Source organism: Eptesicus fuscus, chromosome 2 (assembly GCF_027574615.1).
Source record: "Eptesicus fuscus isolate TK198812 chromosome 2, DD_ASM_mEF_20220401, whole genome shotgun sequence".
Classification (NCBI taxonomy): domain Eukaryota; kingdom Metazoa; phylum Chordata; class Mammalia; order Chiroptera; family Vespertilionidae; genus Eptesicus; species Eptesicus fuscus.
In genome coordinates this window covers 88,071,836-88,092,310 of record NC_072474.1, presented here as the reverse complement: position 1 = coordinate 88,092,310, position 20,475 = coordinate 88,071,836, and the positions used below count along the sequence as shown (strand labels likewise).

General features: G+C 42.5%; 1 protein-coding gene across 1 annotated transcript in view; it reads left to right on the top strand.

Annotated features, from left to right (window-relative positions):
* ATP10D (ATPase phospholipid transporting 10D (putative)) overlaps window positions 1-20,475 on the top strand; it is a 76,298-nt gene that overhangs the window by 46,079 nt on the left and 9,744 nt on the right. The window contains exons 14-21 of the mRNA XM_008140370.3: window positions 1,102-1,228; window positions 2,805-2,989; window positions 8,148-8,457; window positions 11,088-11,164; window positions 12,178-12,303; window positions 13,560-13,760; window positions 18,755-18,835; window positions 20,069-20,173. Coding sequence (XP_008138592.2) covers window positions 1,102-1,228; window positions 2,805-2,989; window positions 8,148-8,457; window positions 11,088-11,164; window positions 12,178-12,303; window positions 13,560-13,760; window positions 18,755-18,835; window positions 20,069-20,173 — 1,212 coding nt within the window. The remainder of the gene's footprint in view (window positions 1-1,101; window positions 1,229-2,804; window positions 2,990-8,147; window positions 8,458-11,087; window positions 11,165-12,177; window positions 12,304-13,559; window positions 13,761-18,754; window positions 18,836-20,068; window positions 20,174-20,475) is intronic.

Genomic DNA, 20,475 nt, shown 5'->3' with positions numbered 1-20,475 from the left:
CATTTGTATCAGGGGCAGGATCATTTCACGGAAAAGGCAGAGGGTCTCTTTTAATCTTGAACTCTCCATTCTTACACCTATGTGTGAATAGATGGAAAGTGCCTCTCCCCCTCTACTCCAGCTGCTTTATAAGGACTTCAATGTAGATTTCTCCCTCCAGGCAGTGGTCGGCAAACTCATTAGTCAACAGAGCCAAATATCAGCAGTACAATGATTGAAATTTCTTTTGAGAGCCAAATTTTTTAAACTTAAACCATATAGGTAGGTACATTGTTATTAACTTAATTAGGGTACTCCTAAGCTGGCCTTTGCTAAAAACTCAAGGGGCCAAAGTGCCGCGTGTGGCTCACGAGCCGCAGTTTGCTGACCACTGCTCTAAGGCAACCTGAAGACAAAGGAAAATGCATCATTCATTCCTTCTCAAGGAATTCCTCCTAATTTTTGTTTGGAACACGACTTTCTTGCTTTACCAGCATGGTCTGCTCTCTCTTTTTACCTTTACAAATAACTGACCCCATAAACCGACCATCAGAAGACATCAGAGGTGCTGCTGACTTCATACTACCTCAGGCTAACCATTAGAATCACCTGAACTTAAATAAGTGGAGACTTCTCCCAGCTGCATACTCTCTGGTTTAACTGAATACGTTAACCCAGTTTCCTCATGTGTGGTGCAGAGATACTGAGCTATAGGGTCCATTCATCATCAGTGCTACACTAGGCCAGTGGTCGGCAAACTCATTAGTCAACAGAGCCAAATAGCAACAGTACAACGATTGAAATTTCTTTTGAGAGCCAAATTTTTTAAATTTAAACTTCTTCTGCCACTTCTTCAAAATAGACTCTCCCAGGCCGTGGTATTTTGTGGAAGAGCCACACTCAAGGGGCCAAAGAGCCGCATGTGGCTCGCGAGCTGCAGTTTGCCGACTATGGCCCTGGGCTGATCATAGAATTCGGGAAGCGTCTGACGTGTGGGCCTGGCATGAGTGTGCCCAGAGAGAGGAGTACCTAAAATACGTTGATGGCTTGCTATTTCTCCAGGAATCGGTCCTGGCAAGATCGTCACGTGACTGCCTTGTAACTCCTTTCTTCCCCCCATAGGTCATGAGTGACACTGAATATGAAGAGTGGCTGAGGAATCATTTTTTAGCTGAAACCAGCATTGACAACAGGGAAGAATTACTGCTTGAATCTGCCATGAGGTTGGAGAACAAACTGACTTTACTTGGTAGGGAGACTATGTTGTATGTTCTGAATGCAGAAGTTTGAAAAACACTTGACATTTCTAAGTTATTCACCAGTGCCTCCCCGCTCCCCCACTTTGATCTAATAGATACATGTGGTTCTGCCCACCCTGTGCCGTCTCATATCTACCCAGCTTCCAATCCTTTCTCTTCCTTTTATTTGTGGTCGAATCGGGGTGGTCTTTCTTAAGGAGGTCATTTAAAAACGCAACACGTAACTTAGAGTACACATCATAAAAGCATCCTGGTTCCAGAGAAGAAAGCTGAAGTGTCTTGCCAGGCACTGGATGCCTTACTTAATATGTGCTGTCTTTTTGAATCTGCACAACAAATCTTCATTTTATTTAGGAGAAACTTGGAGCAGAGAGCAGTCAGTGATGTGTCCAAAGCCACACGCTCCTAACTGACAAAGCTAGGGAGACGCTCTGGCCTACCTGGTTCCAGGGCCCGTGTTCTTTATTCTGCACCTGCAGCTGGGCTAATGAAATGTATTTCTCTGTTTTCTCTGACTTCCTGATTTCAACTAAAGGTTACACACTGACACCCCTTGTGTCAGATTGAGCTGTATCCTGAAATCTTCCGGAGCACTTCAAAAAATGCTGGTGTCTGGGATTCTAATTCAATTGCTCTGATGTGTGGCCTGGACATATGAATTGTTAAAAGTTCCCCCAAGTAATTCTAAGAGGCGGACAAGGTTGGAAACCACTGCCTTAGACCTGGAGATCTGGTTTCCAGTATAACCACTAACATCCCAGGGGACCGACCTCTGAGCCCCATTCCTCTGGTTCAGAGAAAAACAATGCTCTCTCGTAGCCTTTGGCCAATAAAATAATGATGCCCGCTGCTGAGTCCTTTCTCAGTGACAGATTGAGTACCTGTGTCAACATTTCCTCATCTGAAATTCCAGGCTCTAAGATACTCTGTGGGCCCAGTGCCAGAACTCACTTGGCAGCAAAATCAGGCCTGATTTGATAAGAGTGTTTATAAGTCTTTATTATCCTAATTAGTGTGAACATGTGTACGTTATGCTGCAGAAATATTAATATGCTAGATTACCATATATTACAAAATATGATATATGCATCATATTATCTTTTTAAAATCTGCAAAATTTTTTTTATTCCAATACTTATCTGGCCCTAGTTCAGAAAAGGGAACTGTGGGCTTAACAATAGGAAAGAGCATGGAAAATAGGTGTTACGCCTTACTGAAAAAGCATTCTTTAAAATTCTGCCCTTACCCTTGGGAGTGTCATAGAATTATAAAATTACAGAGTAAGGTTACATAAGTAACTGAAACAGTGCCCCCTCCATTTACAGAAAAGAAAGCTAGCCAAAGGGAGGCTAAGTAAGTTTGCTAAACTTATTGATTCTTAAGGCTTCCTTCTGAAAATGTTACTTTGTATGTGGTTTTGGTCTGGGTCTTCACATTTCCTTTGGATCCCTGGAAGTTACTAGAGCGAGATCGGGTTGACTTATAGATAGGGCTCAGTTATAGCCTCGGTGAGCCTCAGCTGGCTGAGTTTCCTACAAGCCCTGTTGCACTTGGGTGAATTTGCAGGTGCCACTGGCATTGAAGACCGTCTGCAGGAGGGAGTCCCCGAGGCTATCGATGCCCTTCACAAAGCCGGCATCAAGATCTGGATGCTGACAGGGGACAAGCAGGAGACAGCTGTCAACATCGCCTACGCGTGCAAGCTGCTGGAGCCAGATGACAAGCTCTTTATCCTCAATACCCAGAGTAAAGTATGAATCATGAGATTTAGACTGGCCTTTTTTTGTTTGTTTTTTCAAAGCCAGGGGAGCATTTGTGATTTGATGAATGTGAGAAGGAAGAAAAACCGATAACCATTAGCTCCTTGATAATTATTTATTCTATGCAGCAGCCTGCCTCGTGCTTGGGGGAGGGTACCGTAGTTCTTCTAAAGGCTTGGTGAGGTGTCAGAATGGTTCAGAGGAGCCATTGCTGAATAAAGGTATGGAAAGTAAGTTTCTTTTTTATTCCCCCCCTCTCCCTTCTCTTATTGGGTGGTTTACCAGGGATTTGACAAGATTAGCCCATAATGACAGAATATATCAAGCTCTAGGATAGGAATCTATCTCCCTTTCAAGTTGAGAGGAAGTGATGATTTCTGTTGGAATCAGGTGAATAAATTAATATTTTCATGGTAATTCTAAAAATAGACTCTCAGGGTAAGCCTGCCCTCTGGTGGTAATTCTTGAATAGTGCTACTGAGAATTCCAAAAGTTTGAAGAACTCTTTAAGTAGGGATTTTTTTTTTTTTTTTTTTTTTTTTTTTTAAGGAAAAGGAACTTAGAGGTTTGGACCCAACTGTTGTTTCTAACCCCATCCCTTCTCACCTAATCTCTAACACAAACATTCTAATCAGTAAACAATTGTTTTATTTTTTTTTTTCAGAAAGTTCCTAGCATAGTGATATTCTAAGGTTTCTGCATATTGTGTAATTTGCTTGGAAAACCTTCCTCACTCCTTCCTCCGTAATCAGACTGAATCACTGACATCCATTCTGTCAAGGCAGCCTGACTCTCAAAGCCCGGAGCTTCTCATCCGGTCACATCTAGGGCTCAGTCACCGGCTGCCACGTTTGGTTAGCCATGTTTCTGTGATCAGGCCTCAGTCCATACCCAACGAGACTGTACACTTTGAGGAAATAAAATTTTCCATAGTCAACACCAAGTAGGTTCTCTTTGGCAGTTGGTAGTGGCCCAGGGACCCCTAACCACAATCACCAGCCAGCACCCAGTGTCAGCCAGAAGCTGAGCACAAGAAAATGCTTAGTTATTGTCATCACTAAGGCTGATAAGACCCAGGTTCAAATACTCGGCCTGCCAGTGACCAGGTGTGTGACCTTGGGGATCTTCTACCCTCCTGAGCCTTCTTCCTTGCCTGTGAAGTGAGTGTAACGCCTATTTCTTAAGGTTGACGTAGATTTTAAATGAGAAAATGTAAATTGTTTAATGTTTTGCCTGGCAGAGGCAAGGGGTTCAATGAATCTTAAAAAGGAAAAGTAATCAATTTTTGGTCTTTAATTTTGACTTTGACATTTTTGGTGTTTAATTTTGGCATTTTATGAGCAGTAACATTTTTTAGCATTTTGAAAATTATTTGTAGACTAGAGGCCCAGTGCATGAAGTTCGTGCATTTGGGGGGGGGGGTAGTCCCTCAGCCAGGCCTGCGCCCTCTTGCAGTCTGGGAGCCCTCAGGGGATGTCTAACAGTCGAACATCCTTAGGGTTGCCACAGAGGCGGGAGAGGCTCCCGCCACCACTGCTGCGCTCACGAGCTGTGAGCCCGGCTTCTGGCTGAGCAGCGCTCCCCCTGTGAGAGCGCACTGACCACCAGGGGGCAGCTCATGCGTTGAGTGTCTGCCCCCTAGTGGTCAGTCCGTGTCATAGCAACCGGTCGTTCCTCTGTTCGGTCAATTTGCATATTAGCCTTTTATTATATAGGATATACAATTCATGGTAAAAGCATTTAACACTACCAATCCAAGCAATCTTCACAGTGTATGAGCTGTGGAGTGTTCTAAGTTCAAAAGATTATTATTATTATTATTATTTTGCTATCAAAAAGCACAGGTAGAATAACTAAACAGAACACAGTAAACTTAATTTAGTTTTATGATGACTCAAGTTCATGATTATAAAATGCCAGACACATCGTAGGGGCTCAGTCACTGGTATTATTTCCTCTTTTCCTCACTCTACACCCCTCTGGAGATCCTAAGAGTTAAAGGAATTGAAGATCATAGAGCCCAATTTGTCATTTAGGGGAGGAATTGCTCCTGTGACATTCTAAATGGGCCCCTGGCAACTAATGGAATGTCTTCTCATTTCTAAAGTGTAGTACTCAATGTTAAAAATTCCCATCAACTTTTGGTTCCTAACTTTGTAAATTGGGTTATAGTAAATGTAGCCACTCTGTACAAAGTTCCCATAACTTCTCATAAAAGTTTTTGCTTTTATGTCTTAATTATTTCCTAGATTATTTACTGCACCATGATATGTAAAGGCCTTTCAGGATTCATCATTTAATTTTTTAAGTTTTATAATTTTATTTTAAATATTCTCCTGAGATAGTAACTTCTTATTTTCATGTTTATTAGTCTATAAAAGGCTTTTTCATACATGATCTCATTGACATTTATAATAAGTAGAGCAGATAAAATTACAGTATTCCTGTTCTATAGCTTGAGATTTGAAAAGGTTCTGATGATTTGCCTAAGTACCTATAGCTGATTACTTGCAAGCATGCTTTCTATAGTATCCCACAAATGAAGAAGATCAACTACATATTATATAATCTGTATTAACCTGTATACATATACACTGAGTGGCCAGATTATTATGATCTCTGAACACATAATAATCTGGCCACTCAGTGTATATCCTATATAATAAATAGCTAATATGCAAATTGTCCCCAAATTGTCCCCTCGACCAGGAGTTCGACCAGCAGGCAGGCCAGCCAACCGCCATGTCCCCTCCACCTGGCCAGGCTGGCTAGACCCACCCATGCACGAATTCATGCACTGGGCCTCTAATTATTTATATATATATATATATATATATATATATACACACACACACACACACACACACACACACACACAGACATACACATACACACACACACACACACACACACATACACTTACACACTGAGTGATTATTATGCGTTCAGAGATCATAATAATATGGCCACTCAGTGTATATGTACATACAATTGGTTCTAATTATTCATGGAGTTAAGTTATATAAAGTTGTCAAAAATACTGAGTTAGCAAATAGTTATCCATTACCCCTAAGGGAAATATAGGATTAGGTTCCGGTACCCTCTGGTCACAACTTTTTTGTCAACCAATCAATACATAACTTTGTTTCATGTGTGTTTCTGTTTAAAGACAACTTATTATACACACCCATACACACATACATACATGCACATATGTTTGATTCATTAACACTGAACAGCACTATGACTCATGCCTGACTAAACCTTATCTGACACACATATTTTCTCTATGAGGCACATTGTAGCTTTCTCGTGCATAGGAACACTAGACAGCACTTCAGCATTATACTTGGGGAACATTTTTCCCCCCCCATTGCCCCCCACCCCCCCACCCATGCCCTCACCTCCTGGTGTCTTTGTCCATTGGTTAGGCTTATATGCATGCATTCAAGTCCTTTGGTTGATCTCTCCCCCTTACCTTGGGGAACATTTTAAACAGTGAAATCACCAAGAAAAAGCACCCAAAATGCAACAAATGTGTCACCTAACAGATAATGCAAAGGACACTTGTTTACAGTTTGGGAGCTGACATGAGAAGGCAGAGTGTCACCTTGTTCAGCTTTCACTGGACAGGTGCACAGCTCTTGACTCATTTATTGTCACTCCGTCCATGTCCCCAAATGGATGGAAAAGCAACATGATCATCGACTGTAGGATTTCAGACAAATTTCAGCAAATAGCTAAAATCGCAAATCCCACAAATAATGAAGATCAACTACGTGTGTGTGTGTGTGTGTGTGTGTGTGTACATACACACTTCTGAAATGAAAGTACAGTTAATTTATAAACTAAACACATACATATGCAAATAAGAGGATAATATCATCTATGTAATCAGTCTAGAATCATAAAACTACAGAAAATTTACGTTTGAATTTTGGAGGGCATCCACTCAGGCTGCATTCTGTACACTGTGAGCCTGTGAAGGCTACAAAGACTATTCGTGGTATTGGGATCAGATCTGTTCCAGAGGTAAAGGTTGCCAGGTAGCTCCGTTGTAAAGTGGAGTCTCTTGTTTATAGTTCGTGCAGTTAAGTCCTTGTTGTGTTGTACGTACATAGCCATATCTCCTTCCTCCCTACCCATCGCATTTTGTTGTGGGTTGAGAAATGCTTGATAAAACAGCATTTGAAATCAGAGTAAATGGCCTCTGAGTGAGGGGCTCTTGGACGAAGTAACTATTTCAGGCTCAGCTTATAACTATACATGCACTGCTCCTGCATCTCACTTGGCTCTCTGCTTAGCAGTCATTTGACACAATTTCTGGATAGGTTGATTGTTAGTCTTTTTGAGTAGAAGTCATTCAATGAATATTGATTGAGTGTCTAATGTGGCCCTCTTTTAGGCATTGTGAAGGCTTTACAAGAAGAACTTCCTAACTAGTGTGGGTGGGGCGAGTGGAGGGAGATACACCCACCAAACGTGATGAGCACCACTAAGAACGTCCCAACCAGAATATCCATCCAGGAGGGCAGGGATTTTAGTGTTCATTGGCATATCCCCAGCACCTAGAATGTTTTCTAACATACAGTGGTTCCTCTATAAATACTTAGTGAATGAATGAATGAATGGATGGATGGATGGATGGATGGATGGATGGATGAATGAATGCATTAAATAAAGAATATAAAAACAATAATTACGATTTAAATTCTGCTGTGTCATGCCTTACACTAAGAGCTTTGCATGCATTGTTTCACTCATTCCTCACAATGATGTTAGGATGTAGACAACATTTACATTTTTCAGATGAGAACCTTGAGGCTACATGGTTTGCCTAAAGTCAAGCAGCTAGTAACTGGCAGAATAAGAACAAAGGGCTCTTGAGATCCAGTGTTTGAGAAGGTAACTTGCACAAATAAAGACATTCTGTAACTATTTTTTAGCTGTAGAATTGGACATGAACTGTCCTCATTCTTTTAACTGCTTCCCACGTACACACAGAAGTCTTTGTGGAAGAGCTGTCAGGTCTCTGAAAGTACCAAGGGTTGCCATGGTGCACAATTGCTAAAGAATGACAGTGACACCTTTCGCTGGATGTGGCCACCAAAGAGGCCCAAGGCTAACTGTCTTTGCCTCTTGCTTCTAGGATGCCTGTGAGGTGCTGATGGGCACAATTTTGAAAGAACTCCAGAAGAAGAATCCAGTCTTTCCAGAGCAAGCATCTTTAAGTGAGGATGTACACCAGCCTTCTGCCCCCCGGGTCTCAGGGCTGCGGGCTGGGCTCATTATCACCGGGAAGACCCTGGAGTTCGCCCTGCAGGAGAGCCTGCAGAGGCAGTTCCTGGAGCTGACTGCTTGCTGTCAGGCTGTGGTCTGCTGCAGAGCCACACCCCTGCAGAAAAGCGAGGTGGTGAAATTGGTGCGCAACCATCTCCGGGTGATGACCCTGGCCATTGGTGAGTGGGGATGGAACCTAGCCTTGTGCTTCTCACTTCCCTGCCACCCCAAGGCTGATCCTTCTGTCTGTCCTTCCTTCTGTATACCCGTTTACCCTTCTGGCTGGCTGTGCTTTCCCTCCCCTTTTTCTTCCTTCTTTCTTTCCATCCCCCCACTCCTCTCCCCTTTCCCTCCATCACCTATTTGACAACCTGCTATGAACCAGGTGGTAGAAATGTGACCGTATAATAGCCAAGACTCTTTAGGTTACATGTTAGAACCCCAAATCAACTGGATTAACAAGGGTAATGTATTGAATCATAGAACTGAAAAATCGAGGAGTTCTACCTTCAGGAAAGTTTAATTCAGGGACATGAACAATTCCTTTATTTATCTATTCACAAATATTTATTGAACGCCATTTTTATGTGCCATTTTTCTTGGCAATGGAGATATAAGAGTATGTACAGCTGACACAGCACCTTTTATTAAGGAGCTTACATTTAGTAGAAGGGAATATAGTAACCAATGAAACATAAAAGCATAAATATATAAGATATCGCAGAGTGACAAATACTATTAAAAAATAAAGCCGAGCCTGGGGATGTAGAGCATTAGGGAGGGAGAGGGGGATGCTATTTTAAGTATGTGTTTCAGAGGTCTGACTGATAAGATTGTATGAGAGGAGAGACTTAGAGGAAATGATAAGTGAGCCATGGGAGGGAAATCTGTGGGGAGGACATTCCTGGCAGAGAAGACAATGGAAATGAAGGTCATGGACCATGCTTGGTATGATTGAGGCCAAAGAAAATTTGAAGGAAGGGAAGAATTTTCTGCAGGTTAGTAAAGGACAGAGAGGTGGCAGGTGGCCAGACCATGTAGGTGCTTGGAGGTCATTATAAATGTTTGGCTTTTATATGAAGAGAGAGCGAGTCATTGGAGTACTTTGAGCAGGAGAAGGACATGATCTGCCTTAAGTTTAAAAGGCTCACATTGTCTCCTGTGTTAAGAGTAATTGTAGTGGTGTATAGACATGAGTAAGGAGACCAGTTGAGAGACTATTGAAGTAATGAGGCAAGAGATGATGGTGGCTTGAACCCAGATAGAAGCAGAGGAGGTGGTGGGACATGGCCAGAGAATGGACATGAATTGAAGAAAGAGCTGGTGACATTTGCTGGTGAATTTGATATGCTATATGATAGGAGGAAATAAGAGCGACAACACGGTTTTGTCTCAAAGAACAGAAAGGAAGGAGCTACCATTTACTGAGATGGAGTCAAGAGTTGGGTTTTACATGTTAAGTTTGGAAGATCCATTAGATGTCTAAGCAGTGGTGTCAGGTAGGCAGCTGGATACAAAGAATAGACTTCAACAATGAGGAATTAGCTAGAAGTATAAATTTTGGAATCATAAGTCCAGTGGTGAGATGTAAAGCCTTGATACTAGATGAGATCACCAAAAGCGAGTATAAATGGAGAAAAGAAGTAGTGTGAGATTAAGCTCTGAGACACTCCAATGTCTAGAGATTAGCAAGATGAGGACTCAGCCATCTCTTTAAGTCTCTATTTTCACCTGGATTGTGTTCAGTCTCAGGTAGCTTCTCCCCTCAAGATGCTGATATTAGCCACCCAAAATTTCCATGTTTACCTCCTATCCTATTAACAGCCTTAATGAAAAGAGAGCGCTTCTTTTTAAGTTTCTGGAGTCAAGCATCACGATTAGGGTGGGGCTTTGTTCAACTGTTTTATTGAATGAGCATATCAATGAATGAATTGGTCAAGCTGGATCCAGATATTCCTGAGGCTAGACCCCCCCCAGACATGTCAGTTACATCAATTAAGTTCTGGACATGTCCATTATATCATGTGACCTTATCTGAACCAGTCACTGAATCCAATAACAGATAATGCTAACTGTCCAAGCTTGGGTCAGTTGTCCATTCTAACTCTCGGGGTTTGGATTTGTATTAACAAACCATATAGATTCATAGTTCCCAAGGAAAATCAGGATACTATTACCAGAAAGCCAGTGAATGGTTGGTGGGTAGTTGGGAACAATAAATATTCATTACCCACAGAAAGGCAGTAGCTCTGCTTAAGAAGCTTCCAGTGTGTTGGGGAGACCAAGAGCTCTATAGCAAGCACAATATCATGTGATGGGTATAATAGAGATACACAGGGTGGTGGCAGAGCCTAAGGAAGGGGCATCTGATCTAAATGGAATATGAGACGGATCTCTCAGAGGAAGTAGCATCTAAACTGAGATCAAGAGCAATTGAAACCCAGCAAGGTGGGGTGGGGTTGATGAGGACAGTGTTATAAGAATAGAAAAGCGGCATGTGCAGTGGCTGGAAGAAGTGGGTTATATATCTGGAAAATTGAAAGTAGAGTGGGTGACACAGAGAAAGGAGAGATCAGTCCAGAAAGGTGCCATAGCATGAAGGATTTTAAGGCAGAATTGAATTTGGAATTCATCCTGATGGTATTTGGGTGCCGTCTTTAATTTCTGCTTAACTAGCGTCCAGGTATCTTGAAGAAATGGGGTAAACTTTGAAGGATGTGTCTTGTCTGCTTGAGTGGTCAATATTGATGTGCAAAGTTTGCATCCTTTCTTTACTCCTCATATGTTTCTCGCCTTCTGTCCCATAAAGGTGATGGTGCCAATGACGTTAGCATGATACAAGTCGCAGACATTGGGATAGGGATCTCAGGTCAAGAAGGCATGCAGGTGAGTGGATGCTGTACACCCAAGTTCTATGAACTTGACCTGCCCACCCAAGGCAGCGTTCTTTATGGTAAAATATCTGTGGTAGAATGAGGCTCTCTGGTTAGCTCGGGAGTGGGAAACAGGAAGTTTATCCATTTATTCATTGATTATTTACTGGGCATTATGGTCTTTTCCTGTGTAATTTTAGCTCCGTGGTTTACCTGTTCAGTTTAAAAAATATGACTAACCTCGATCGTAACTATGTATACATATTATGCAATAATGTGACTTTTGCAACTGAAAAAAGACTACTAAGGATTTGAATAAAAGAACTAAAGATCCTAAAGAGAGAGGGAAAAGAGAGAAAAGGAGAGAATGGGAGTGTCCCATTTGCATGTGTCAGATAGTGTTTTAGGCACATAATTCAGACAGAGTCGTATCCAAAAGACTGCTTTTTGTGTATGGAGCAAATGTTGTGAGAGGAAGACAGGACGTGAGACTTACAGGTTTTCCCCAAAATTGTAAATTATGACATCTGTACAAAAGATTAGAAATTCAAGTGTCTCTTTGCCTGACACATACAAAGTTACATAAAATTGAGACTCCCAATTTTGGTATCCTCCTCATTGAGGAGAAGTGAATGCACACGTAATTCATACAGTTCTTGCTAAGGGAGCTGCTTTGTAGCGAAAGTTCACTTGCTGAAGTTACATCATGAGTAGTGACCAAGGAGAAGTCGTGTTTCATTCGACCGTATCGGAAAGCTGAGTAGTAACTTCAGGCAACCTGTTAAGGCTTCTGTAAGGGCTTTGTTTGTTTGGAGTTGTTTGTTTGTTTATGGTGGTTTTGTTTTTTTGTTTGTTTGGGCTTTCTTTTGTTTTTTGGACGGTTTTTTTTTTGGTTTTTTTTTGGTCTGCATGTAAGGTTTCAACCACACATTTGACTGATGAGCTTGTGGTGGTCAGGCTGCCACGCTGGGTCTGCTCTGACATGTTTGATTGTTCCGGGTGGTTCTCTCTTCATTGTCTCCGCAGGCTGTGATGGCCAGTGACTTCGCCATTTCTCAGTTTAAACATCTCAGCAAGCTCCTCCTTGTCCACGGGCACTGGTGTTATACACGACTGTCCAACATGATTCTCTACTTTTTCTACAAGAACGTGGTATGTGGCTGCAGAGAATTTATCCCTTTCCCCCTCCCACCTTTCAATCCTGCTTGCTTACGGGGTGAAAAGGAAGTGCCCTACACGACGCTCACTTCACTTCCTGATGTGTTGGGGGCCGCCAGGAACACCCTGCTGTCTTAATGGAAATAATCTGGCATGTGCTATGTTTCAGCTGCTGACAGCCAATTGCTAGGCTTGTCCACCCGCTAGCATGTTCTCTCCCCTGTGGGTTTAAATTCAATTAAGGCCTGTCTGGTTCATTTAAAATCCAATTTTTGACCTTCCCTATAAAGGTTGCGACAAGCAGGACTATGAAATGTTTAATACTACCTGTCATTAGCGAATGAAAAGGTTTGCTTCCATTTTACAGGAGCTCCCCAAACATAGCTGCTGTCCCCAAATTGGTGTTCCTTGTGTTACATTGAAGATATAGATGAAAACCCAGTATGATGCCTTATCTCATAGCTGGCAGGCATATACAATGTGAGAATTCTCTAGCAAGCCTCTAAAATGTATTTGGGCCATCGTGGACTTTAGTTTATTTGAGACAAAATGTGGGAGGAAACAATGCAGAGTATATGCCCCGAGCCTCCAGGATGACTGACTGCCCTGGGAATGTCCCAGTTTGGGTAGCAAAAGTCCCATCTCCTGGAAAATGGCTCAGTCCTAAGCAAACTGGATGGTTGGCCATCCTGTTGGCACTGTTCCATTGCATCACTAAAAAATGATTGTGAACCCGAAAAGCAGGAGAGTGAACATGCGTTGTGTGCCTGGTACGTACCAGGCATGGGACTGGGTTCTCCTCATCCAGAGCCAAAATATCTCGAGTTGGATACCGGCTCTGCCACTTACTAGCCAGATAACTTTGGGCAACTTCCTTAGTGCCTCCGTGCCTCAGTTTCCTCATCTGTAAGATGGGGACAAGAATAATTCCCAAGTGGTTATGATGATTAAATGAATTCTTTGTAAAGCTCTTAGAACTGTGCCAGCACCACACAGTACGTACCCGTCTACCAGTGACATATCTGGTGTGTGTGTGTGTGTGTGTGTGTGTGTGTTTGAATTTAATAAAACATTTGCTCCCTCCCCTCCCCCCCCCAAATAAAAGCTGCACGGTAAGATGTGGTCTTCCTTTTGTAAGTAAGGAAACTGCCCTGAGGTTGCGATCACAGCTGGGAATGGCGGCGTGTGGTTGTGTAGTCCCACTTGCATTGCTGTTTCTAAGATGCCAATATTCCTCTTTGTGTTCCTAGGCCTATGTGAACCTCCTTTTCTGGTACCAGTTCTTTTGTGGGTTTTCAGGAACATCCATGACTGACTACTGGGTTTTGATCTTCTTCAACCTCCTTTTCACATCTGCCCCTCCCGTCATCTATGGTGTTTTGGAGAAAGACGTGTCTGCGCAGACCCTCGTGCAGCTGCCTGAACTTTACAAGAGTGGCCAGGAATCAGAGGTAGGCGCTAAGGCCAATGCGCATCCGTGGTCAAAGTTGGCGTTTTTCAGGCAGCCCAGCTCCAATATTGGGGTACATGCAGAACTACTTAAAACTATTCGAATCATCTGGTTATTTCAGATCTCTGCTAACAGCAGATATTGAATTATTCACTTCTGAGGTGAACAGAGGTAAAATTATGAAAGACCACAATTACTTAGAAGAGAGCAAATCCAGTGTTTAGACCTTATAGCTAATGATATCTAGCATTTACTAAACTCCACTCTGCCCTTTGTTGTGCAAACCACTAAACACCCCTGTCTCATTTATCCCACAAAACACTCTGAGAGAGAACCTGGTGTTGTTCCCATTCTAAGAGGAAGAATCCGAACCTCGATGGGGGTAAGTAATTTTTCCAAAAACGCCACAGTTAGAAAATGGCAGAGCCAGTGCAAGACCCCTTCTCAATCTCGTTCCAAAGCCAAAGTTAAATCCTCCAGGTTCTACTGTCACACAAAACTGGAGAGTGATCTTAATGGCACCCTCTCCCTAAAACCATGCCCCGCCTCCACTTTATTGATGTTTCAGTCCTACCCGTCTACCAGTGACATATCACTTACACCCGTCTTCCTTTCCACCCTTCCCTCACTGCCCCGTTGTCTCTTAGAATATTACAGTTGCCGATTGAGTTAGCTGTCACAAAACTCTTTTCTTTCTAATTCATCTTTCACAACATTAATAACAACCAACATTAAGATGGCACTTACGAGCATTTATGTCATGCCTCCTACATGCCAGGCCCTGTTTTAAGTGCATAACATGCATAAATCTAATCCTCAAAAGGACCCTGCAAAATAGATGCTATCATTATCCATATTGTAGGTGAGGAAAGCCGGGCACAGGGAGGTGCCTTAAGTATCTGCCCAGGTCCCAGGGCTGGCGTGCGGTGCAGGTGGACCCGGCTCCTGAGCCCATGGTGTCTACCATTAATGCTTTGCTGCAGAAAGGACACTGATGCTATCTTTAGTCCTTGGGTTTCCCCAACACAAACACCAGGGTGTTCAGTGCCAGAAATGCCAAGTGCTCTCGCTAGCGCATTGTCAGGATCACGGGAACTGAGTGGACCAGTAACCTAAAGACACCTGCTGAGGGGGATCAGTCTAGTCAGATATTCTCGTCTCGAGAAGAGGATTCTGTTAGTGAAGACTGTTTTAGTTGCAAGTGACAAAAAAAACCCAGCTCAAATCGGCTTACTGAGAAAGGGAAATTAATTGTCTCATATAGTTGCGCAATCCAGGTGTAATGTGTTTTATCACTGTGGCGAGAATGTTTTCTCATTGACCAGGCCTGGGACATGTATCTTTCCTCATTAGGGCTGGACCACATGGTCAGGGTTGGGAAGAAGGGTTTTCTGTGGAAGGACTGGACGACCAGGACTGAGACCCCCCCCCCAGATGAAATCTGTACGTTGACCTTCTGTTGCTGTTCTTGAAATGGTGACACAGATCAGCACCTTAGAAAGTATGGGTTCTGTTAGCCCGAGTTTAAATTCTGTTTCTGTGGTGTGTGACCTTTGTAGGTTACTTAACTTGCCTGCCCTTCAGTTTTCTTATAGAGATGGTGTGAGAATTAAGTAAGATCGTATGTGTAAAAGTCCTAACTCTCAATATTGTTATATTTTAACCCCCCAAATTAACCAGAAATTTGAGGAAACCCTATATTTAAAATGGTGTGTTAATTTTCATTAGTCCAGCTTTATTCTGGCTTGAACTGCCTTTCCAGCCGGGAGAGTAATTCAATGCCCATAGGTTATGTGAAGGAGTCAACACAGAGGAGCAGTCACACATTGCACTTTGTGAGAAGAAGTCCTTATAATCCTTTCATGTTATCCATGCAGTTCAAATAGCGACTTGGGGTTTTCCTAAATGAGTCCAATCTGACTTAAAGGTCAAAGCCAGGATGCAGGAATGTGTGGTTGGTATTAATGAAGGTTGCCCTGTACCCAGGCCTAAGTTAAATTCCAGGTCCACTGGAGAATGAGAGGTGAGGGAGGGCCTTTCAGAATGTTTATAGCTGGTGTTTTAAAAGCCCATTTGTATAAGCTGAAGATTATAGTTTGTCCTTATTCCTGGAAGAGTTGAGGTTATTGTTTCCTGTTGTTGAACCCTGTTATCAATCCTTTGCACACATTGTTCTACTGAGCCGGCCAGTTTTATAATACACTAGAGGCCCAGTGCATGAAATTCGTGCGTGGGGGGGGGGGAGGTGTCCCTCAGCCCAGCCTGCACCCTCTCCAATCTGGGACCCCTTGAGGGATGTCCGACCGCCCTGCACCCTCTCCAATCTGGGACCCCGAGAGGGATGTCCGACCTCCCGTTTAGGCCCGACCCCCGTGGGATCGGGCCTAAACGGGCGGTCGGACATCCCTCTCACAATCCAGGACTGCTGGCTCCCAACTGTCCTCCCCTGCAGGCCTGGTCCCCCCCAACTACCCTCCCCTGCAGGCCTGGGTCTCCCCCAATTGTCCTCCCCTGCAGACCTTGTCCCCCCCAACTGCCCTCCCCTGCAGGCCTGGTCCCCCAGAACTGCCCTCCTCTGCTGGCCTGGTCACCCCTAATTTCCCACAACTTCCCTCCCCTGCAGGCCATCTTGTGGCAGCCATCTTGTGGTGGCCATCTTGTGTCCACGTGGGGGCAGCCATATTTGACCACATGGGGGCAGCTATCTTGTGTCTTGGTGTGATGGTCAATTTGCATATTACTCTTTTTATTAGATATGGTGATAATAGGCAGATTCCAGCATGTGGCTACTGATAAAAAGTAATTGACTTCATTGACTTTACCTTCCAGAAGAGTTGTCCTTTCTTTGAACTTGGCCTCCAAATAAATTCTCTTTTATGCTGGGGCCATTTCCTGTCTCCATTGTCATGAAATATACTCTCCAGGGTTATAGAATCTCTCTCCTGAGAAGGAGATGGGTCTGGGAGGCTGCAGTCAAAGGCTTCCCTTCCAAGAAGCGGTTGTTTCTACCCATCCTTCATCACCCTCACAGCCTTCCTTTCTGGCTTTAACTTCATGTCCAGATTTTGCCTTTCAGTTTCTAGGAGATCTCATGAGTTATTTCCTTCAGCCTCCCATTTATCTTACCCTTGACCCTTCTCTCTCTACTTTATTTAGTCCCCTTACTCACATGAATGTAGACAAATTATTATTATTATTAATTTTTTTTTTACTTTTTGCTCTAAGTTGTTTGAGCAACCTCTGTTTCCCCAGAAGCACGAAGTTATTTAACTTATTCCCAACTTGTCTCTCTTGTCCTATGGCATTTTGGTTGACCCGTGGACTCTGCTGTGTTCTCTCCCGCCATTTGATTGTGCTTCTACTTAGATTTTATGGACATCTGGATGAAGGAAGGCAGGTCAAAGATTCCATCATTTCCGATGAGGAAATAGTAAAAGAAGGTACAGGGAAAAGTAGGCTGGAAACAATGAATCTTCATTGTTTGATTTTCCAAAGGACAAAGAGATAAAAAAGGATAGATAGAAAAATTGCAAGTGTAGTCTTTTGAAGAGTGGAAGGAAGTATATGGAGAATTTGTACATTTATAAAGCTTCAGGAGACAATTAGATATTTTCAAGGATATTTTAGCCTCTTTTTTGCATTTGGAAGGTAATAAAACTAAGGACATGTTAACAAACTAGAAGGCTAGCTCAGGGATATGGTACATGTGATGCCATTTTTGTCTGTGGCAGATATCACTAATAAACTATAACGTACTACCCTTCCCACTGGGTCTGAATGCGGCCTCAGAATCCTTCTGCACACACATCATCAGTCAATCCAAGTTGGCTCCGGATTGAAACCTGTTTTCAATCACTTCTGACTAGTGTCTACTCGATCTCTCTGTTTCTTTCTATAAGCTTTTGGTAAGAAGCACATAATAAGTTACACAAGAGTAGTATATTACTCCAACAAATATTTGTGAAGTACTTGCTCTGTGCCAGGTACTATTTTAAACATTTGAATAAAAGAATCAGAATCCCACTCTATAAAACTTGTGTTCTGTTGAGAGGACCAGAAAGTCACTATGTAAATAAATAAGATTATTTTTTTATAGTGATGAGAGACTTCTAAGGATGCCATGGTAGTAAATGATCGAGTGCGCATTACTTTTAGACTGGTCTGGAATGCCTCTCTGAGGAAGTGATATCTGAGCTAGGATATGAATAGTGAAGAACTGGTCATGTGGGAGGTCCAGGGCAAAGGATTTCTGGGAGAGAAAATAGCACTGGTGAAGACTCAGAAAACAATGGATTTGATGTGTTTGAGGAACAGAATGAAGTTTGTGTGGTGGGAAGGTGGGAATGAGGATAAGAATTGTAGGGGTGACCCTGGAGAGCAGGGTCTCCAGTGGGCAGATCATGCAGGACCTTATTGACCAGGGGAAGGAGCTTAGATTGTATTGGAAATGCAGTGCGAGGTGATTGGAGGGGGTCGCTTAGATTAGTTTGTGAGATGTTATGACCTAATTTATATTTTTTAAAAACATCTGGCTGCTATGAAAAGATTGGATGAGAGTAGGAGAGGAGGCAAAGAGGCTAGGTAGTTGGCTATCCAGTCACTTATAGATTGGATGGTGAATTAGAATGCAGAGTGTAGAAGAGATAGAGAGAAGTAGATAAATTTGGAGAAGTTTTTGAAACAGCATTTTCTGATCAATAGGAAATGGGAAGTTAGTATCACTCTCCCTATTTGAGGTAGCTCTATGTTTGATGCAGTGACTAAAGCAACAAGTTAAAGAGTTCCTTCAAGGGTTTTTTCACCTGTGAACTTATTCAATATCTCCCCATATTCTTCCACCACTATTTACAAGTCCCACTTGTTTTTTGAGTGAACAAATGAAGGAAGAGAGGTTTCTCCCAGAGAAGCAAAAATAAGTACTAGCTTGTATTGTTCCTTAACTCTGCTTGGCCCTTATTAATCTTTCTCCCTCCCTGATATCTGTTTCGTTCTCAGGCATACTTACCCCTCACCTTCTGGATCACCTTGTTGGATGCCTTTTATCAAAGCCTGGTCTGCTTCTTTGTGCCTTACTATGTGAGTCCGTGTCCACGCAGAGGGTTTGTTACTAATGAATCGATGATGCTTCTTTGTACTCTGTGGCTGGTACTAGCATATAGAATGGATATATTAGGGCAGGTTGCTCATAGAATCAAGTTGATTATTAACTGACTAAATTATTACACACACATCCCTCCAAAAAAAATAGATTTTAGATAATGGATTAAATTTGGAAAGAAGTATCTAGGTAAGTCCTCTTAGGTCTCTTTTTGGTTCTGTACTGCTTGGTAATTTTTTTCAATGATTTAAATAAAATTGAAAGTCTGGCATTATAATTGAATGAACCAAAATCGGAGATGAAAAGCCAGAATATAAAATCTATTTTTAGTGAGTGCTGGGCTAATTCTACCAGGATGACATTAAGAGTATTAAATTTAAGCTCTTATAAACAGTTTTCCCAAAAATAAAAAAACCTGTTTTACAGGTAAAGAATGGAAGAAATGTTACTAAGCAAAGAATGTGTACAAATTAATTTAAAAAGTTAGGCCAACATCAAGCACAGAGCAGCATGATATAGCCGCTCATCCACACACCCGTCCCTGGGAGAAAACAGTAGTTTGATCATGGATGGTGTTATAAGGATGGTAGAATGAAAAAGATGATAGTCTCTAAGTTAACAATTTCTATTCTTGAGTTCTTTATTCAAATAAAATGACTTGACTTTTCCCAGGTACAACATCCTGGATAAACTGCATTTCAAGAGCAATATAGATAAGGCAATCTGAAGTGTGTTCAGAAAAGAGTAACTAGAATTTTAAAAGATCAGAAAATTGTGTCATATGGGGAATAATTTAAGGAGTCAAAAACATATATGTAGAAGAGGAGAGGACATTTAATTACCAGAGATATAAACTCAGTTTAGCCATAAAAGCTATTTCAAAGGTTTGCAGCTCTGCTAAATAGAACATATTTGATATTTCTCCACACCTTAAAGAGCAGGAAGTAGGAGTAGAAGTTTTCAGGAAGATGGATTATGATTCAGAATAAAGAGAAATCCCAACTGAAAAGTTCACGGATTAGATAGCCTATCTGAGAGAGAGCCGGCCTCTCTCTTCTAGAAATGTTCAAGTTTATCCTAAACGACCAGTTACTAGGAATATTGTAAAAGGGACTCAGTGCTTGGCTGAGCTCTGGAATAAAGTGATGATGCTCACACCACGGAGTGTGCGCGACTCTCCGAGATCACCTCCTGCTGTCCTCTCTTTGCAGACCTACCAGGGCTCAGACATTGACATCTTTACGTTTGGAAACCCCCTGAACACAGCTGCTCTGTTCATCATCCTCCTTCATCTGGTCATTGAAAGCAAGAGTTTGGTGAGTGGCTTTTCTGCTTCCGAAGTAGCCTGGAACTCGTTGTGCTTGGGAAAATGGCTTCTATTAGCAGTGGCCCTGCGGAGCCCTTCATGCCTGGAAGACCAGTGGTCATGAAAAGAGTGATGTCCCCATGGGAGAAGGGTGATACACAGCTTGTTGATTGTTGATTGTTCGGTGCCATGATGCAGCCAGGAAAGGGGAACACACCTGCCTGGTGCCCTTGGTGGTGTCCACAGTGGAGGGTTCATGGAGGGGTGTCAGGTGGAGCCACAATTATCCTTCTGAGGCCAGCATTCTTCAAG